Here is a 19,037-nt window from a genome sequence, read left to right on the forward strand (position 1 = left end):
TACCTTGAGTCCTTTGATGATTTTGTCAAGGAGCATAAAGCTCTCATTTTCCAGAGGTATCCACGGAATCAACATAGCAATCTTTATTTTGCCTTTATATACTGATACAACCTCACTATGTATGTACAAAAGGGCAGAGGTTATGAGAAAATACTTTCATTTGTCCCCAGCAGATACTTTTGCCCTTTTCTCCAAGACATATCTTCATTTACAGACTTCTTTACTATATCATTCACAAAGTTTTAAAAACTTAATTTTTAATCTCCTCACCCTTCACCAGCAAAGTACCTCTGAGTCTCACCTCTTGAATAATTAATACATGGGAATTTGAGGGATTCAAATTTATTTATGGCTAGAAGCGGCAACCCGGTATCCTCCAGATGTTCTGGATTGCAACTCCCCTATCTTTCCTTGGGCCCTGCTGGTTGAGTTTCATAGATACAAAACACAGCCGCTTACCTGCATCAGGAAATATTTAATTACCTTTAAGTTTAGCAGCGGACTCATTTATAATCGGTGCTATGCAAAACACAACAGGACAGGCTTTATTAAAAACCCGCAACAACTGGATTCAGGTCTATGGTGAATTCTCAGCCCTCCAGGTCACCGTTGCCCCAAAGGTCCTTTTTGAAAAAGCAACCGGACTTTCTTCGTTTTGTTTTGATGGAAGACGTTTCACTTCTCATCCAAGAAACTTCTTCCATTCTGAAAAAGGACTGAAATCTTGTAGAACCGAAGAAGCTTCTCGGACGGGAAGCGAAACGTCTTCAAGAAAGAAAGAAAGAAAAAAAAAAAGCCCAGTTGCCTTTTGAAAAAGCATCTTCGGGACGGCTGGATTCGGGATCACACGCAGGAGGGCTTGTGCGGCGCGGGGCCCTCCACCCAACGGCGGAAGAAACGCTCGATCTGCAGCTGCGACTTCAACGCAAAAGCGTCTCCAAAAGGCCTTCGGGTGCAGAGACGCAGCTCTTCCCAACGACCAAAAAGCGGCGCTGCTGCTGCTGTTGCTGCTAGGCCCGAGGGAGCCGCGGCGTAAGGAAGCGACGGGGCCGCGACGGTTATAGGCGACCATGGCCGGGCAGCAGGGCGGAGAGCCGCCGAATTATGTCGCGCGTCTTTCCGAGTGGGCGGACGCGCATCTCACCTTCGTCCGGGTACGCGCCGGGAATCGGTTTGGGTGAAGCGGAGGGCTCGTCGTGCGTCGTTTTTGGGCTGTGCTGCGCCGCTGGCTGAGGGCGGAAGCGGGGCTGCCGGAGTCAGCTTTGCTCCGGTTCCAACTAGGGCAAAAAATGGCAGTTAATTTATAGTAGTGTCTTAGTATATATAGTAAAGGGGTAGAGCTTTCGTAGATGCAGAGTTCCCTTGCGCTTTTCCTTCGTATCCTGTAGCCTTCAAACTCCTCGGCCTTAAAATTCTATAAAGTGAGACATGTCGGAATGGCCATCAGTTCTGGGTTTAAATGACAACCATTGTGGTCTTTTAGCACCTGGTTTATCGCTCTGTGTTTTCTTCACACATCAAACGTTCTAAAGATAGAAGAAAACGGGTGTGGGTGTGTATGTGTGTTGTTTTGAATGAACGGTTTAATTGCATAGAAGAAAACTGTCCTGTGTTCCAAAATTTATTATGAATAACAAATATAATTTATCTGGAATCTTATCAGTTTTTGCGGGTTTTTAATAAAGCCTGTCCTGTTGTGTTTTGCATAGCACCGATTATAAATGAGTCTGCTGCTAAGTTTAAGATAAATTAATATTTCCTGATGCAGGTAAACGGCTGTGTTTTGTATCTATGAAACTCAACCAGCAGGGCCCAAGGAAAGATAGGGGAGTTGCAATCCAGAACATCTGGAGGATACCAGGTTGCCGCTTCTAGCCATAAATAAATTTGAATCCCTCAAATTCCCATATATAAATTACTCAACAGGTGAGACGCAGTGGTACTTTGCTGGTGAAGGGTGAAGAGATTAAAAATTAAGTTTTTAAAACTTTGTGAATGATATAGTACAGTAAAGAAGTCTGTAAATGAAGATTTGTCTTGGAGAAAAGGGCAGAGGTATCTGCTGGGGACAAATGAGGAAAGCATTGTCTCGTTATAACCTCTGCCCTTTGTACATACATAGTGATGTTGTATTAGTATATAAAGGCAAAATAAAGATTGCTACATTGATTCTGTGGATACATTCTAGACATAGAAGAAAACAGGGGTGTGTGTGTTGTTTTGAATGAATGGTTTAATAGCATAGAAGAAAACAGTCCTATGTTCCAAAGTTATTATGAATAACATAAATATAATTTCTATCTGGAAAATGTGTCTTGAGACTGCTTAAACCGAATAACGGTTTCTTGGTGCATTATGTATCCTTTCAAAGACATTCAGATAGTTCATGTTCTTTGTGGGGGAAAAGCATAAGTGTTTCTAACTGGAGGGATCTTGTTAATTGATCAGAATTGTTTTATTACGTACTGTAATTTGGAGAAGGCCCAGCTATCATTGTCAAAAAGTATGGAGGTTGTAGTTGAAAAATTCTGGGAAGCATCAGATTCCTAAACTGAATTCAAGGAAAGAAATTCTATGCATCTGCTGAATTCAAGGCATGTAGACAGAAAAAAACTATGATTGCAACATTATATTTTTCAGACTTCTCAGTGTAAGAACCTTGAACATTTATAGCAATATAAATTAGGTTTATGGAAAGGTCTCAAAATTCATTGCTTGAAGAAGTCTTTCTTTATGATCAAATAACGAAGCAATGGTGATATTTACATATTTTTAAATTAGGTTGCAGAAGTTAGGAAGCTGGTGTATAAACATGAGGTAATAATAATGGCATTAACAAAATGGGTTCAATTTCTGATAACTTCAGTGTCATAGTCATGTAGTTTGCAACAGTACAGGCAGTCCTCAATTTACAACTATTCATTTAGTAACTCTGAAATTAACGGCATTGAAAAAAGTGACTTATGATCAGTCCTTGCACTTATGACCATTGTAGCATCCCCATGGTCACATGATCTAAATACAGAAGCTTAGCATCTGGTGTGTATTTATGATGGTTGCAGCACCATAGGATTATATGATTGACACTTGCAAACTTGTGAGCCAACTTCAAAGTTAGTGAGGGAAGACAGATTTGCTTAATGACTGCATGTTTCATTTAATTACAATGATTCCCCTAACATTCCTGGCAAAAAAAAGGTTATAAAACCAGACACAATTCAGCTCTCCCCAGGCTCGAGGGTTTCTAGGGGGCAGGGTACATTGCATTATGGGTGTGGGCTCAGTGTTGTGGAGTCGGAGTCGAGGAGTCAGAGTCGGAGGAAATTTTGGGCACCTGGAGTCGGAGTCGGAAGTACAAAAAACTGAGGAGTCGGAGTCGGAACATTTATCTCCCGACTCCACAGCCCTGACAGTGCTGTGGAGTCGGAGTTGGAGTCGAGGAGTCGGAGTCGGAGGAAATTTTGGGCACCTGGAGTCGGAGTCGGAAGTACAAAAAACTGAGGAGTCGGAGTCGGAACATTTATCTCCCGACTCCACAGCCCTGACAGTGCTGTGGAGTCGGAGTTGGAGTCGAAGAGTCGGAGTCGGAGGAAATTTTGGGTACCTGGAGTCGGAGTCGGAGTTGGAACATTTATCTCCCGACTCCACAGCCCTGGTGGGCATGCACATGCATGACTCCCCTGCGCTCCCCCCACTTTTGGCATGCAATGGCAAAAAGATTAGCCATCACTGTTCTAGAGCATGAAATAACACAAAATGTATATTGTAGGCACACTTAAAGCAGCAGCCACTTTTCTCAGGATTACACGGCAGGTAAAGAGACATTTCCAAATTCAAAGCAGCCTTTGTACATCAAATCTTAAATATTGGTAGTCCTCAACTTATGACGACAATTGAACCCAAAATTTCTGTTGCAAAGTAAGATCATTGTTAAGTGAATTTTGCTCCATTTCTTGCCACAGTTGTTAAGTGAATCACTGCAGTTGTTATGTTAGTAACAACGGTTGTTAAATGAGTCTGGCTTTCCCCATTGACTCTACTTGTCAGAAGGTCGCAAAAGTTGATCACATTACCCTAGGACACTGCAACCCTCATAAATATAACCAGTTGCCAATCATCCAAATTTTGATCACATGATCATGGGGATGCTGCAACCATCTTAAGTGTGAAAAATGGTCATAAGTCACTTTTTTCTGTGCCTTTGTAACTTCAAGCCATCACTAAATGAACTGTTGTAAGTTGGGGACTACCAGTACTCCTCATCTGAAATTCTTCATACTCAGAATTGTCTAGTTCCAAATTTGCAGAATCATTTCAATTTAATAAAGGATGAAAATCATAAACCTATAAAGTTTGGAGATTTTGTGACTTTTTTAAAAATTAGATACATTTGTGAGTACTATTATATATTCCATTTTTAGGCAGCAGTTGGTGTTAAAAATGTACATATTGTATCTTGTAGATCATATTCATAAAACAGATTAAGTCTCAGGCCGGGAGATGGAAATACATGTTTTTGAAATAATTTATGGGGTTTTTTTTCCTAGAACATAAGTACTGGATTGGCAATAGCTGGAGTGATTGTACTTGCGAAGAGTATCAAATTGGTAAGTTACATTTTGTGTATAAATATATATTGAGTATATATATTTAATTTTAGGAAGCACATACTGTTGTATCCAATAAATTGGAACAATAAGTTAATAATGAGCATGCTGCTTGCTCATGTACAACTTGCAGCCAAGTCTTGTTTTAATGTAGCCTGTTTTGTTTCAAATAAATATCAAAAAGTTTTATTACTTATCGTTAAATGAGGACTACCTGTTTTGTTTTTTCAAAGCAAGATAGAAAGCAGATTTATATTGCTTTGAGTCTTATTTGCCTTTTTTGGCAGAATTTTAAAAACTATGAACCATTATAGTATATAGGTTTTAAGGATCTCACTTTATTCATTTGGGCTCGGCGGCCATCTTCTGAAACACAAAATGTCGCTGACTGAAATAATGGCACAGAGATTTTTCATTAATGATCCTATTGGATGGGTTTTTCCAAATAAGAAACTTGCAAAATATTTCACTAATGAATGTAAGAAAGTCCTTAAATATTTACAGAAGTTTCTACTAGTAATCACAACCTTAATGTATTGCTGCTGTACACATTGAACACTGAACTAAGCTTCTGTATACTTGGGGGGTCTTAATTTATAATGAAAAACTTAGTTACCATAAATATTCCCAAATTTTATTTTCTTGTTTATTTTAAAATTTGCTTGTTATGTTTTTTTTAAGTTGTTTTAGACCTTGAAATGCCATAATGAGTACATTTCTTGGAATTATGTTACTCAGTTTATTTACAGACCTTCACACATTACTTTCAAGGGCTTCTATGTTGGCAAAGAAGCCTTGTAAGAGGACAAGAGAGTCATTGTACAAATAATTTAAATCCTGGTGTTCTAACCTTCATATAATAGGGGTGGGATGTTATATGAATAGCATATCCCAAGGACCAGTCTGGTAGGAAATACTAATTGTATAGCAACTCCTTTCTTCTTGCTCTTACTTCTTTTAAAGCAGGGTTTTGACATCTAAATTTATTTCCCTATAAAGTATGAAAACTTTCTATATTAAGTAAAATTCAGGATGATAAAGTGTCTTTCTTGAAACCATTGACGTTCAATCTTCATAGCACTTTATAGAGTGAGAATTAGTAATAAAAAGAGCTTTTTATAGTACAATGTATTTATACTGAAAATTTCAATCAAATTAAACTAATAATGATTTTGCAGTTGTTATATGTATTCAAATATATAATATATGTTGTATAATTACATATTTAATTTTACAAAGGAATGAATATATAATACACTGATTTTTTTATCCTGCCTTTATTTTTTTCATAAATAACTCAGAGTGAGAACATATTGAATACATCTTCCTTCTTCTATTGTCCTCAAAACAACAACCCTGTGAAGTGAGTAGGGCTGAAACAGAATGAATGGTCCAAAGTCACCCAGCCAGTTTTCTTGCCTAAGGCAGGACTAGAACTTCCAGTCTCCTGGTTTCTAGCCTTCTGCATGAACCAAGTGACTAGACCAAATACTGTACGCCCGCATTTATATTCTTATAATATTTGTATAGGCTCTGTTTATATTCTTTTTTCTTATGAATAGACAGCCAAATTCACAAATGCTTTGGAAATACCGCCGGAATTTATAGACAAGAATGTTAAGCTACGTGGACAATTACATCGAATAACTGAACAAGGATTAGAAATTGAACATGTACCTATTACCCTTCCAATCATTTCTTCTCTGCAGAAAAGATGTAAGTAAGATGGGTACCTTCATAGTGGCAAAGTTAAATTTTTTTTACAGGTTTGAAACATTTTTAGAGGTTTGAATTTAAGGAATTCTAAACATGAGTGAGTGGCCACCTTTAGAAAACTCATATGAAAAGCAAATGCAATCTATATTTTACCATGTACTTGTATGCAGTGGTGAAATGTAAAATTTGTTACTACCAGTTCTGTGGGCGTGGCTTGGTGGGGGGTAATGTGACAGGGTGGGCATGGCCAACTTTTTTTTTTTGCTTTTGAAAGCATTTTTTTTACAACCTCTTTGGCCTAGCCCTTTGGTGTTTAAATTAAGGAGGTGTTACATAATGGGGCAGTGGAAGCTGTTCACTAAAACACTAAAACCATTGATAGAGAGTTGGATGGGAATGAAGATAGGCATGTTCATGTACTCAAGTCAACCATGAGGATGACTTGGGTCAAATGAGACAATGTATTTCAGCCTGAAATCCCACAATGACTTTACAAGTAGTTCTTGTTTAGTGACTACCTCACTTAGCAACAGTTTGCACTTATAGTAGGGATGAAAAAGTAACTTTATGACCAGTGCTTGTATTTACATTGGCAGATCTGTAAATCAAAGGAAAGCTGAAGATCATAAGCACAGTCACAATTTCACTTAGTGACCACTTCACTTAATGACCAAGTTGCCTGTCCCAATTGTGGTCAGTAGATGAGGACTACCTGTAAGAAGATAAAATGAGGGCAAACTTGATTTGAACTTCTGGAGGGGAAAAATGAGATAAAACAGCAAGAAAAATAAGGTGTTTATTTTAGTAGGTTTTAACCCCTCCAGAGTAAAATATTATTTAGGCCTTTCTAACTTACCTTGACTCTAAAACTCAAAGTGGTTTACATGGAATCTTCTTTCATTTTATCCCTACAACAATAGCCATGTGAAATTGGTTGGGCTGGGAGAGAGCAATGGATTCAAAATCACATATAAATTCCCATGGCTACGGGCAGACTTCAACTTTGTTCAGTCGTAATCCAAACACACAACATTACGCTGCTACGCTACACCATGCTGGCTATCCTTGACTTCTACTGAAGCACCATATTAGGCTGGGTAAGAAAAAGGTTAAATGCAGACTATGGATGAGGTTAAAAAAACAACAACAACTGGAGGCAAAGATTGAGGTTCAGACTCCTTTGAATGGAGTAAATTAAAGAGTATATTCATAATCTTGGAATACTCTATTCTTTAGCTGTCACTGGAATCACTGGTGGTAGCTGTTGTGAGAAGTGCCTTTGTACAGTTATATGTGTTATGCCAACTACATCCTTTTCCCAGCCTCATCAGTTTTGACAGTGATTATTTATGCCTTGACTACATCCATGTTGACTACTGTAGAAAATAAGGAAAATGATCCTAACAGAGTTAGGCAAGATCTGCTACCAAAGCAACAAGGAAAAAATATGATTTAAATTCAAAACAATCAGAAAGTCCAAAATAAGTGGCTCAGACAGAACTTCCCTAATTCATTGGATTGTAAGAAGGAGATGGAGGTACTGCACAAATAAATTTATACAATTCTGTTATGATAGCCCCTCCATAAAGTATCTTTAATCTTCCTTTGGAGCTGGTCTATCTGACCTATGAAAATGTCCCATGAATGAATTTTCCATGACATGGAAATATGCAGAAGTTGTAGTTATGTAAAATATATCAGCTGCATTGTTAAATGGGGCATATTATGTCTACATTAAAAGAAACACTATGCTACTTGCCAGATGTTTTCTGGAGACAGTTTAAAATGCTGGTATTGACTTTTGAAGGCTTAAACGGTTTAGAGTATGAGTTTAAGGACTGTTCCTTTTGTTACGGTTGTCAAGTTGCTAAGATTAGCAGGAGAAGTCCTTTTGAAGAAGCCTTCACTGTCAGAAGCTCCGATTTCTGGGTGTGTGGGAAGGGAAAGTTGCGTTTGCTTTCTGCTTTTTCTATGTTTAGGAAATAGATAAAGATGTGAAGTGGGTCTGGGGAGGTTGCTAGATTTGTTAGGCAGTGTTAATGTTTATTTTATTGTAAATTTAAAGTTCTATTATATGTTTTCTAAGCTGTGTTGAGTGCTCACCAGAGCTGAAGGGCAAGTTTTGAATCAAATAAAATCTCTTCAATGTTCTCTTACTTCAAAAAACGAAAAGTTATTTTTATCCTGCATTTTTATACTAACAGTAATTGAAGCAATATATACAAAATATGTATTTTAAAATTAATAAAAACTAATACTAAAATACAGAGCCTACATATTTCAGATCTGCTTTGTAGATTACCTGAATTGATTTCAGTTTACAATAAATGCACATTACTTAACACTTTCTATACTCACTTGAAGTAGGTATTTATAATTACTTTCCGTCGTCATCAACACCACACTGTGAATTCAAAGCCCATAGTGTAGCAGTTCCTTGTCATTTCTATCATTCCATGATTTAGAAAAAGAAGACAGATGTGCAAATTATTCAGTGCACTAGTTTCTCCATGCATGGAACAGTCACTTTTGGAGTTTTTAGCTTTCTTCAATCACAGAAAATATTTACAGCTCTAACAATAAGACTTTGACTCCTAGAATCTTTCATTTAAATCTTGGAGAGCAAAATTCTAATTTACCTTCCCCTTTAATTGTTTAGATCAATGTCCTAAATGAGGTATTTTTACTAATGTTTAAATAAAACAATAAGGCATGTATATCATTTTAGGGCATTCAAGTGGTTTGTTGCTTGTCAGGCTTGCTGGTGTGGAGTTAACATCTGATGGGGTAATCTGGTTAAAAGAAGAAATGAAACCTTCACAAATGATTTGGTTCCAGCTTTTGGGCAGAAAAGAATCAGCACTTGATTGCTTCGTAATAGTAAATAAGGTAATGTCCAGAGAGAATAGAAGAGTTCCATGAGCGCAAACAATTAAGAGTACTTAGTGTAAAATAATTTATGATGAATTCAGTGACTTTTTCTCCCAAGTAAAAACTTACAGCAAGGTCATGCATCAATTCTGGATTCAGAAATGCTGACTGATGTTATGCAATGCCTAGACAAATGTTTGGCAAACTATTGTATTGGATGTGGAGGGAGAAGAGATTGGTGCATAGGGAGACTTTATTGCTGGTCTTAGCCTATGGCAGTTGCCCTCCAACATGTTAGGAGTGCAATTCCCGGGAATTTCCAACCAACATAGCCAAAAGTTGTGAATCTAGAAATAGTAGCCCCAGTGCATCCAGAAGTAAAGGTAGTTTTCAACTTACAACCACAGTTGGGATCAGAATCTCTGTTATTAATCAAAGTGTTTGTTAAGTGAATCACACTCAATTTACAATCTTTTTTTTTGCTACAGTTGTTTAGTGAACAAACAAATCATGCAGTCATTAAGCCAATCCAACTTTCTTCCTTGACTTTGCTTGTCGGAAGCCAGCTGGGAAGTTTGCAAATGGGGATCATATGATCCCAGGATTCTTCAACTGTCATATGCCGGTTGCCAAGTGCCCAAATGTCAATCATGTGACCGATAGGATATATTGAAGGTTGCAAGTGCAAGGACTGGTATAAGTCACCCTTCACTGCGGTTGTAACTTTGAATGGTCACTAAACGGTTGTAAGTCAAGGGCTACCTGTATTCAGGTTGGACAATGATGGCATTACTTAAGAAAATTTATATGGCTGCCCAACTCACTTGAGGAATTCAGCTTTAATGTTTGTTCCTTACTGGAATGGACACAGTATGTAATACCGTAATATGTTAATTATATGTTTTATGCAAAATTTTAATGTCTTTTTTGAACAGGGGAGATTTTTCAGTATTTGTCTAAATGAAGAGATCTTGCGACGGGGGCTTGGCAAGACAGTTTGTATTGAAGGGTTGGATCATGAATCCCGGATATACTGGAAGCTTCACAAGAGGCTACTTCAAGCAGAAATGAAAGCTGTGAAAAAAAAGAAAGGAATCTGGAAAGAAGAGACATTCATTGAAAAACTCAAAGAACACATGAGCAATTATAAATTTATCCAAAAATTAAAGCAGTTTGCAACATGGTTAAGAATCCGGCTATGAAAACAATTGCTTGGAGGACCCTAAATGGAGCAGGGAGTACATTGTGTTAGCTTCTGTGAAAATGATGTAACTAAGTTCTTAAGAAGATGAAAACATCTGATGCCTATGTCTTAAGAAAATGTACATATACAATACACATAATTATTGTTAAAAGTTTTAATCTAAGCTTTTTCACAAGGAAGAACACTCTTTAGGCTGTCTAACTCCCCCAGAGGAAAAAGCACAAAATATAATGTGAAGATAAAGTAAATATGGAATTACTGGTGATGTATTTTACAAAGATGGCATGCAACAGGGCAAAAAAAAAAAAAAAAAGCAAGGACTGATCTCCATTATTACATTTTGTGCAAAAAATTGGTCAGCTTTTTTATGATAGGGCAGCCATAATGCTGATGTTTGACCTTTGGCAACATGCTTCTAAATGCTGAATTTGGCTTCATTTGGGAGACGGCTTTCTGGCTTCAGTTTATGACTGCAGCATTATTTAATGCTCTTGTGACAAATCGTCCGATTTAGGTTCATACTGGCACTGGTTAAAGATGATTAGCTAATAATTATATAAATTAGCCCCATAAACATTGTGGATTTTGTGCTGTCTGTTCTAGAGGTGGTTCTTAATGGGTATCAAGATACTACCTACATTCTATAAATATCAAAGTGTAGCAATTGCAATTCTTGGTTCGTTGCTCCTATAACTATATCAGGTTTCTTTCAGAAAAGGTAGAAATTATACCAGCCAAACTATCTTATCTGTACATGGTATATTGTCTCTGTGGTCTATGTCCGTGTGGCTTCATTCCTTTGTTCTGTTTATTTCTCTTTACTTTGTGATGCTAGATGGAAGAATTAAATGCAGCTGCCTGTATAATAATTTGTTTATCAAAGAGAATAGCTAATTTCAGAGAGACCAATGTGTTCAAGAGCCAGTATTACTGCTTGTGTTTTATAGATATTCTAACATTTTAAGGGACGAAGAAGGAAGTGACATTGAAATTATAGACTTGTGCTCAAGGCAAGTTTGTGTTGGATTTGAATGTAAAGATTAATTGACCTGATCATAAGATGTGATCACATGAATAGATTTACTTTGGTAGAACATTATGTATTACTTTGTGTTCTGAACCACTTATTTATATGCTTAACTAGCACTTGACAACATTTTGAATGGTCTTCAATGGCCAATGTAGGTAATATATAGAGAGAATGTATCTACATTGACAATTAAATCTTATAGAAATATTTTTTTTGCTGATCTGTATTGTCTTAAAATTACAAAGCAGTATGTATTCCTTAAATATCAATATATGAAATGCAGTTCTTCAATCTATTAGTAGAAAGACGACTTTGCCTGTATTCACACTCCAAATTAAATAAAGTAGGGTTAGATAAATTTGTGTAAAATTGGACGTTGTGGGTTATGAACTGCTTGATGGTTTAGTATGGCATGTAAAGTTAGCTTGTGGCTTATTCAACAAACTCTGCATAAGGGATCTGTGCTCAACTAGCTTGCTCTTGTGGTTAAAGGCACCAGGCTAGAAAATGAGAGATTGTGAGTTCTAGTCCTGTTTTAGACATGAGAGCCAGTTAGGTGACATTTTGGTCCAGTCACTCTCCAGTCACTGAGACAGAGAAAGTGACTACTTCAAGGTCACCCAGCTGGCTTTGTGCCTGGGGTGGGACTAAAACTCACAATCTCCAGTTAATCACTATACCCGAGTGGCTCTCTTGGGTATAATATGCCCAATGCGTTTTTCATTGTCTTTAGGGATAAGGTTATCTCATAGAATATCTTCTCATAGAATATGTTTAAAGTGGGTTATTCAGTTAAAAAATAATCTTCAGATCTGAATGATGACTTAAAGAGATCTTATGAGTATTAAAAACCTGTCTTAAGAATGGAACCGGGTATTAAGATCTGTAGATTTATTTTCCAGGCCCACAGCTCTGTGAATTGCTAGCATAACTTCCACCACAAATAAAACCTTCCTAATAATTTTAAATACAATCCTGTTGTTCTACCTGATTTAAAGCATAGCTTTTAAAAAGTGCATTTTATATTGAAGAATGACATTAAATCCTGATTTCTGTCTTCAAGATTTTATCCTGGTCACTTCATTCAGTATGATCCCACTGGCTGGTATCATAGGCTGAGAAATAGTAGCAAAATTATATCTGGGGGATAAATGAGATTCATTTGGGCATGTTGCTTTTATATTACAAATCTTTAGTAGAACAATAATGCTATAAAACTTCAGTGGGCAATTGCTTTTCTCTTTCTCTCCATTTATGAAGGGTCCAGCTCCCCAACCATGTCACTTCCAATTATCTTTGGATAAAGTTTCTTCAGCTGGAGCCCATGATGCTTTGCTTTGAAACTGCAGGCTCTTCAGCCGAATTGAATAACATCAATGAGGTGTTTCTATGGTTTCAGCCAGGCCAAAACTGGACAGTGATGAAAAGGTGAAACCTAAGCTGGCTGCTCCTAGAGGTCACCGTTCCCCCATTTCAGCCTCCCTTCAAGTTGTCTGCAAAGCTAATGCATCAGATTGACAATAATTCCTTTTTGCAACCCCTAAAGAAAAGAGTGCCACTTCCAAAACCTGCACTCTTTCTTAGATGCAAGGCTGCTTTGCATATATTAAACATAAGAGCTGATGAGATCTGCCGGTTAAGAATCACTCAGATCTGACTGCAACTGAACTTCCTACTGCTGTAGCCTCAGGCGCACATAATGACTGTGCTCATTGTACTAAGGTTTAATTGGTTTGTTTAGTTTTAGTTTGGCTTGGTTTATGTGTCATAGGAACCAGTCATGAGTGATAAATCATAATCTCTATGGTTTAAAGGTGGTTCATTTAGTAACCATAGTTAATCATGATTTAGGGTCATGTGGGAACCAGACAATAGAATAGAAGTAGAGCAGAGGTGTCAAACTCAAGGCCAGGGGGCCGGATCTGGCCCGCGAGGTACTTAGATCTGGCCTGCAGGACCACCCTGGAAATAGCAAAGGACTGGCCCATGGTGCTTCTGCCAGCGAAAATGGACTCTTGAGCTCCGTTTTTGGCTGCTACTGCCTCCTGCAACCCTCTGCCAGTGAAAGCGGAGCTCGGGTGGCGCTCTGTTTTCACTGGCAGAGGGTTGCAGGAAGCTGTGGCAGCCATAAATGAATCTCGGGAGTCCTTTTTCACTGGCAGAGTGCTCGGGTCCCCACAGGCGCCCCCAGCAGGAGTGATGTCGACCTGGCCACGCCCACCCTGGCCCCTCCACCCTGGCTTCCCAAGGTCAAACACAACCCTGATGCGGCCCTCAATGAAATCAAGTTTGACACCCCTGAAGTAGAGTCCTTTTGCAGCCAGAAGACACATTTAAAATACAAACGGAAAACAATTTTCTAAGAAAAACAGAGAGTGACATGGTGATATCCCTAGAAGAGACATAATAATTTTGTCCAATACTTTCTGTGATTCAGGATGTGGGATTAAAGCAAAGTCAGTGTGTTAGCCATAAGCTTGTTTGCTCCTGTTGAATTAAATAAAAAAAAATAAAGCAAAATACTGCACGCCGACCATCTGTGATTTGCCACCAAATTTCATTATGTAATTTGGGAAACTAGGGATCACAAAAATGGGATTGGGGTTTTGTGGTTTATAGGTTTCCCTCCTAGACTCCCTGGGACATCTTTCAGAGAAAATATGTCTAGCTTTGCCTTCTCTGTGGATTTAGATAAACCACTTAAGATTGCCTTATGTCGCTATTTCTCAGCCTTAGCAACTTGCTAGGGAATTCTGGGAGTTGAAGTCTACAAGTTTTACAGCTGCTGAGATTAAGAAACACTGCCTTATGCCATTGCAAATTAGAATCATCATTAAAACGTTTCCAACATAATACAAGGGGAAATACTTATAGGAATATCCCATATAAACTGAAGAAACAGGCATTTTACTTCATTTGTCATGTAAATTAATAGAGCAATTGACAAGGGCAGGATGAAGCAGCTCATTTCTAGCCGTGGTTATGTTTTGTTTTAAAAGAGAGCACTTTTGTCACTAGAGAGAGATCCCACGCATGTAAAGCAGCAGTTACATAAACAGTACACCCCAAACTTTCTTGCTTCTTTCTTATTGGAGGAGAATTTGAAATAGGTGAATGAAAGCAGCTTGGTTCTCCCAGCAGACTTTGAACCAGCAAACAATAGAGGCAGGTTGAATTGGACAGAGGCGAGAATAATCTGGAATTCCTGGTGCTGGATTATACCAATCCTGGGCTTCTTAAAATGAAAGTAGATAGCAGTGGCTCGGTGGCATTTTTAAAATGCATATGAAATAAGAATTTGCAGCAAGTGATATAGGACACACATCCTAGTGGATCTACACTAAAAGAGATTAGTGCTGTGCTGTGTATTCTGATTTTTTTTTAAAAAAAAAAACCATTCTTTTCAGTGTGGATTGCTTTTTTCCAAAATGAATATAATACTTTAGTAACATTTTCATAAGATGGGTCCAAAGATCTGCACTTAATTTAGTGACGAGGTAGCCCAAGTGTACATATAAAGGGTCTTGTCTTAAAGTTTTTTTCTTCTCCTTGATGTCCTGCACTTTAATTATTTAGTTATTTAAAATAATTATAAAGCCTCTCTTCTCACAATTTGCACAATGCGCAATCAATATTAAAAATACAGTACAAAACCAAGAATAATTGAACAAAATCAAAGATAACACACACTCAAGGCTGGCAGTGAACGTATATACAAATACACCTACCACAGAATGGACTCCCCTGCATTTCGGTCCAGAATGCTGGAGAAAAGCCAGGTTTTTGTGGTTCAGCAGAAGACTAATATGGTAAAAGGGAAACAGAAGGATTTCATTTCAGGATGGGCAGACAAACAGATTGCAAAGGAATGGAGGCTGTATAGTAATTATTTTACCCTTCTGTTCAATTGTGTTCTCAGACTGCTTGGAGAAGTTCCTGCAGTTTCCTTGGCAGGGTTTTTCAGAAGTAGTTTGCCATTGTTTCCTTCCTAGAGCTAAGAAAAAGTGACTGGCCCAAGGTCCCCCAGTTGGCTTTGTGCCCAAGGTGGGATTGGAACTCACAGACTCCCAGTTTCTGGTCAATGCCTTAACCACTACATCTTCTTCGCTCTCTATACCAATAATATCAGTAGCTTTATCTGCTTTACAGTATGAAAGGAGATTCAGAAATACCAACAAAGGCACTGTCAGTGGGTATGAAGTAGGAAAACAAGATTTCTTGGAGAACAGAACTTGCCAGAAACTGGAAGACAAATTTAGACACAGTATTACCTTTTAAAATGAACTGTAATAACAAGCAAACAAAACAATACTCTGATACATACAAGATACTCTGTATGCACTGAGTAGAAGTTGCTTTTTTTTTTTTTTTTTTTGCTTTGGTTTATTTACCTCCTGCGTTGTTCAACATGGCATTCATAGTGCCTGTGCATCTTATTCTTACAACTGAATGAGGCAAATTAAATGGAGGAATTGGTTTGAATTGCACAACAGTGTAAACTATGCATTTGTTGTTCATGGTTTATCAACTAAGTCACAGTGGCCAAGTTCACAGAGTTCATTAACCTATAATTTGAAATGTTTAAATCACAATCAATGAATTCACAGGACACACTTAGCCAAACCAAACAATCTTCGGGATGACTTAGTGAGCTGACTAAATGAAGATTTGAAGCTGTCTAATTAGAGCTATTCCCTGTCTACTATTGATCCACTACATCAAACTGATTGGTTTTGAAGAATGCTGCAACCATATAATAAAGCAAAAACTATAAAGCCGTAAGATTAGTTTAAGCGAGTTCCAGAAAATGGAATGGGTTAGCAGCAGTGGTGGAATTCAAATTTTTTTACTACCACTTCTGTGGGCGTGGCTTGGTGGGCGTGGTGTGGCTTGGTGGGCGTGGCGTGGCTTGGGCGTGGCAGGGGAAGGATACTGCAAAATCTCCATTCTCTCCCCACTCCTGGGGGAAGGATATTGAAAAATCTCAATTCCCTCTGGGGCCAGCGAGAGGTGGTATTTTCTGGTTCTCTGAACTACTCAAAATTTCTGCTACCGATTCTCCAGAACCTGTCAGAACCTGCTGAATTTCACCCCTAGTTAGCAGCATTATAAAGAATTGTTAAATTGTATCATTTACACTGAAGGTCAATATGATTCTGATGTACTACTAGCTTGGACAGGACTAGAACTCACGGTCTCCTATTTTCTAGCTTGGTGTCTTAACCACTAGACTAAACTGGCTCATAAATATACATGTATGTAGAAGCAATGTATAAGCATGCCAAGTAATTATACCTTCATGTGAAATAATTTCTAGAGATGCCTTAAAGGAATTCATATTAACATTACTGTAATATACTCATTAGCAAAAAGCAGAAGTAGAGTTATTGATGTCATATAGCCTTTTACGTCTTGTTTCTTCCATATATTTTTCTTTATTGGGATTAGTGGCCCAGTTAACTAGACAGCTAGTGTGGTGTAGTGTAGTGGTTAAAGGTGCTGGGCTAGGAAAACCTAGGTTCTATTCCCCATAGGCACGAGAGCCAGTTGGATCTTGAGCCAGTTATTTCTTTCCAGCCCAGGTAAGCATCAGACTGTACAACTGGTTGGCTGAAACACAACAACAAACAAACAAAATTGGTCCATCGTGTACTGATAGCTTCGCTATGTGAATTAAATGTGTGCGGTGCAAAATAGGTGGACTTTGCAGTTGTGTGGGGCAAACCCTAAGAAAAGCAATCATAATATCCCAATAAAGGGTAACCCAAAAGAGTTTTTACGTCCCACAACAAAGGCATTAGATAAATGTTTTATTAGATGCAACCTTTCAAAATATCCCAATATTTTCATTATGCAGCCTGTTATACAGTGGTGGGTTTCTACCAGTTCTACCCAGTTCAGGCGAATTGGTAGCGGCATCAGGAGGCTCCGCCCACCCACCTGAACGTCATCACAGAAACTCTGCGCATGCACAGAAGGTTCTGCGCATGCGCAGACATGGCGCATGCAAGCAAAGCGAGTGTGCGAGCGCTCACATTTGCAAACCGGTAGCAAAAGTAAGTGAATCCCACTACTGCTGTTATAAAATATATTGTCATTGTCATCATCAGCCATTCAGTTGTATTCAACCTTTAGCCAGCCTATGAATCTGCACTGTCTATGCCCCTCTGTCTTGCACTGCCTCCCTCAAGTCCTCCATGCTCATCCTGATGATACCGTCTTTAGTGTCCAGCCAGCGGGTAATGAAAAAATATTGGGGAGGGAGAAAAAAGATGTAGTAATGAAGCCACAAGATCCTTATAAATATGCATAAAAAATGAACTCACAAGATATATTGAGGGAAAAATACAGAAGCCATATGTTTGCAAAACCCACATTCAGTCATTAGATGCTCATGTTAAATAGGTCCTTCCTAGGTACTATTTAATCTTCCTGGGTCCTAAAGTCTAGGATTCATGGAGTTTATTGAACCTCCACAGGGAGAGAATTCCAGTGTGGAGACAACAGTCAAAAAGCCCGTTTCCAGTGTTTCCATCAGATGACAGTCTTGTAAAGATGAGACATGAAGGAGGTTGGCCCTGTTGGATCTGATTAGATGGGTAGATGAATAGAGGAAGTGGTGGTCTTCAATCAACAGAGACATCCAGATTACATGCAGATGAGATATAATCTACTTGTTATTACAGTATAAGCACGGTTGCATGACAGTTATGATTAAAAGTCAAGGAATTCATGGAGTTAAGTTATACAATATATTGTACCTTTTGTGTTTTCACAACTTACTAAACCATAACTTACATGCACTAGGTTTGTGAGATACAGCCAGGCTAAAATCAGGTTGATAAACCTGTATCTCAAGTGTGTGCGTTCAAATAAAGATTTTGGGCTGGTTTGACTGATGGTGTGAAGCCAACCCTAAAATAGGTAATACACAACTGCATTTCCCCAAGTGCATATCTTTTGTGGCTCACTGTGTCACGGGGAAGCAGCTTTAAAATATTCATGACATTTCCAGGTTTGATCGGGGCTTTTAATCAGATTTGAGCCCAAACTCCCAACCAGGCCCCATACGCTATCAAGCGATTTAATCCCCAGCAGTTTGCAGGAGCCATTCCGGATTCCATAAAACGCGCTCCGAGTTTTTCTCCTCGCCTCCGCGCCGTTGGGGGTGGCTCGCTGTGCGTTTGAATGAGAAAGCAGGTTGTGGCGGCAGCTGAAAAGAGCTGGGCTGGGGGGGCGGCCGGAGTCTTTGCCGCCTGGTGCGCGAAAGTCTTCAAAACCATTTCAGGTTCAGCAGCAGGAGCAGGAAAACGAGAGAGAAAGAGAGAGAGAGAGAAGAAGAAGAAGAGGAGAAGAAAAAGAAAGAAAAGAAAAAAAAAGGCGCAAGGAAAGGTTGAAGCAAGAAACCTGGAAAGGTGGGTATGAAAAGAGTTGGGGGGGGGGGCTGCTGGACTTCTCGGATAATCAGGAAAGGTTGCAAGGGAACTTTAGCAAAGCTTTCCCCAACCGGGCGCCCTCCAGATATGTTTGGGTTTCCTAACCCCCCCAAAGCCTGGGAAGTACGAGAGCGGGACTACTCAACACACGTTTGGAGGGCTTTTTTTGGGGG

The 19,037-nt window shown here is 38.7% G+C and overlaps 2 protein-coding genes across 2 annotated transcripts in view; both read left to right on the forward strand.

Annotated features, from left to right (window-relative positions):
- The first annotated feature begins 1,063 nt into the window (after window positions 1-1,063).
- CUNH3orf33 (chromosome unknown C3orf33 homolog) lies at window positions 1,064-11,662 on the forward strand. Its single transcript, XM_070945244.1, has 5 exons — window positions 1,064-1,154; window positions 4,548-4,607; window positions 6,170-6,323; window positions 9,052-9,212; window positions 10,130-11,662. The coding sequence occupies exons 1-5, from the start codon at window positions 1,071-1,073 to the stop codon at window positions 10,394-10,396; spliced, it is 726 nt and encodes a 241-aa protein (XP_070801345.1). The 5' UTR covers window positions 1,064-1,070; the 3' UTR covers window positions 10,397-11,662.
- Window positions 11,663-18,755: 7,093 nt separating this feature from the next.
- Window positions 18,756-19,037, forward strand: part of PLCH1 (phospholipase C eta 1) — a 130,504-nt gene continuing 130,222 nt past the window's right edge. The window contains exon 1 of the mRNA XM_070945186.1: window positions 18,756-18,843. The gene's annotated coding sequence lies outside the window, so the exon portion shown is untranslated. The remainder of the gene's footprint in view (window positions 18,844-19,037) is intronic.

The sequence above is a fragment of the Pituophis catenifer genome, unplaced genomic scaffold (assembly GCF_029215685.1).
Source record: "Pituophis catenifer annectens isolate HBS135680 unplaced genomic scaffold, rPitCat1.0.hap2 SCAF_6, whole genome shotgun sequence".
Classification (NCBI taxonomy): Eukaryota; Metazoa; Chordata; class Lepidosauria; order Squamata; family Colubridae; genus Pituophis; species Pituophis catenifer.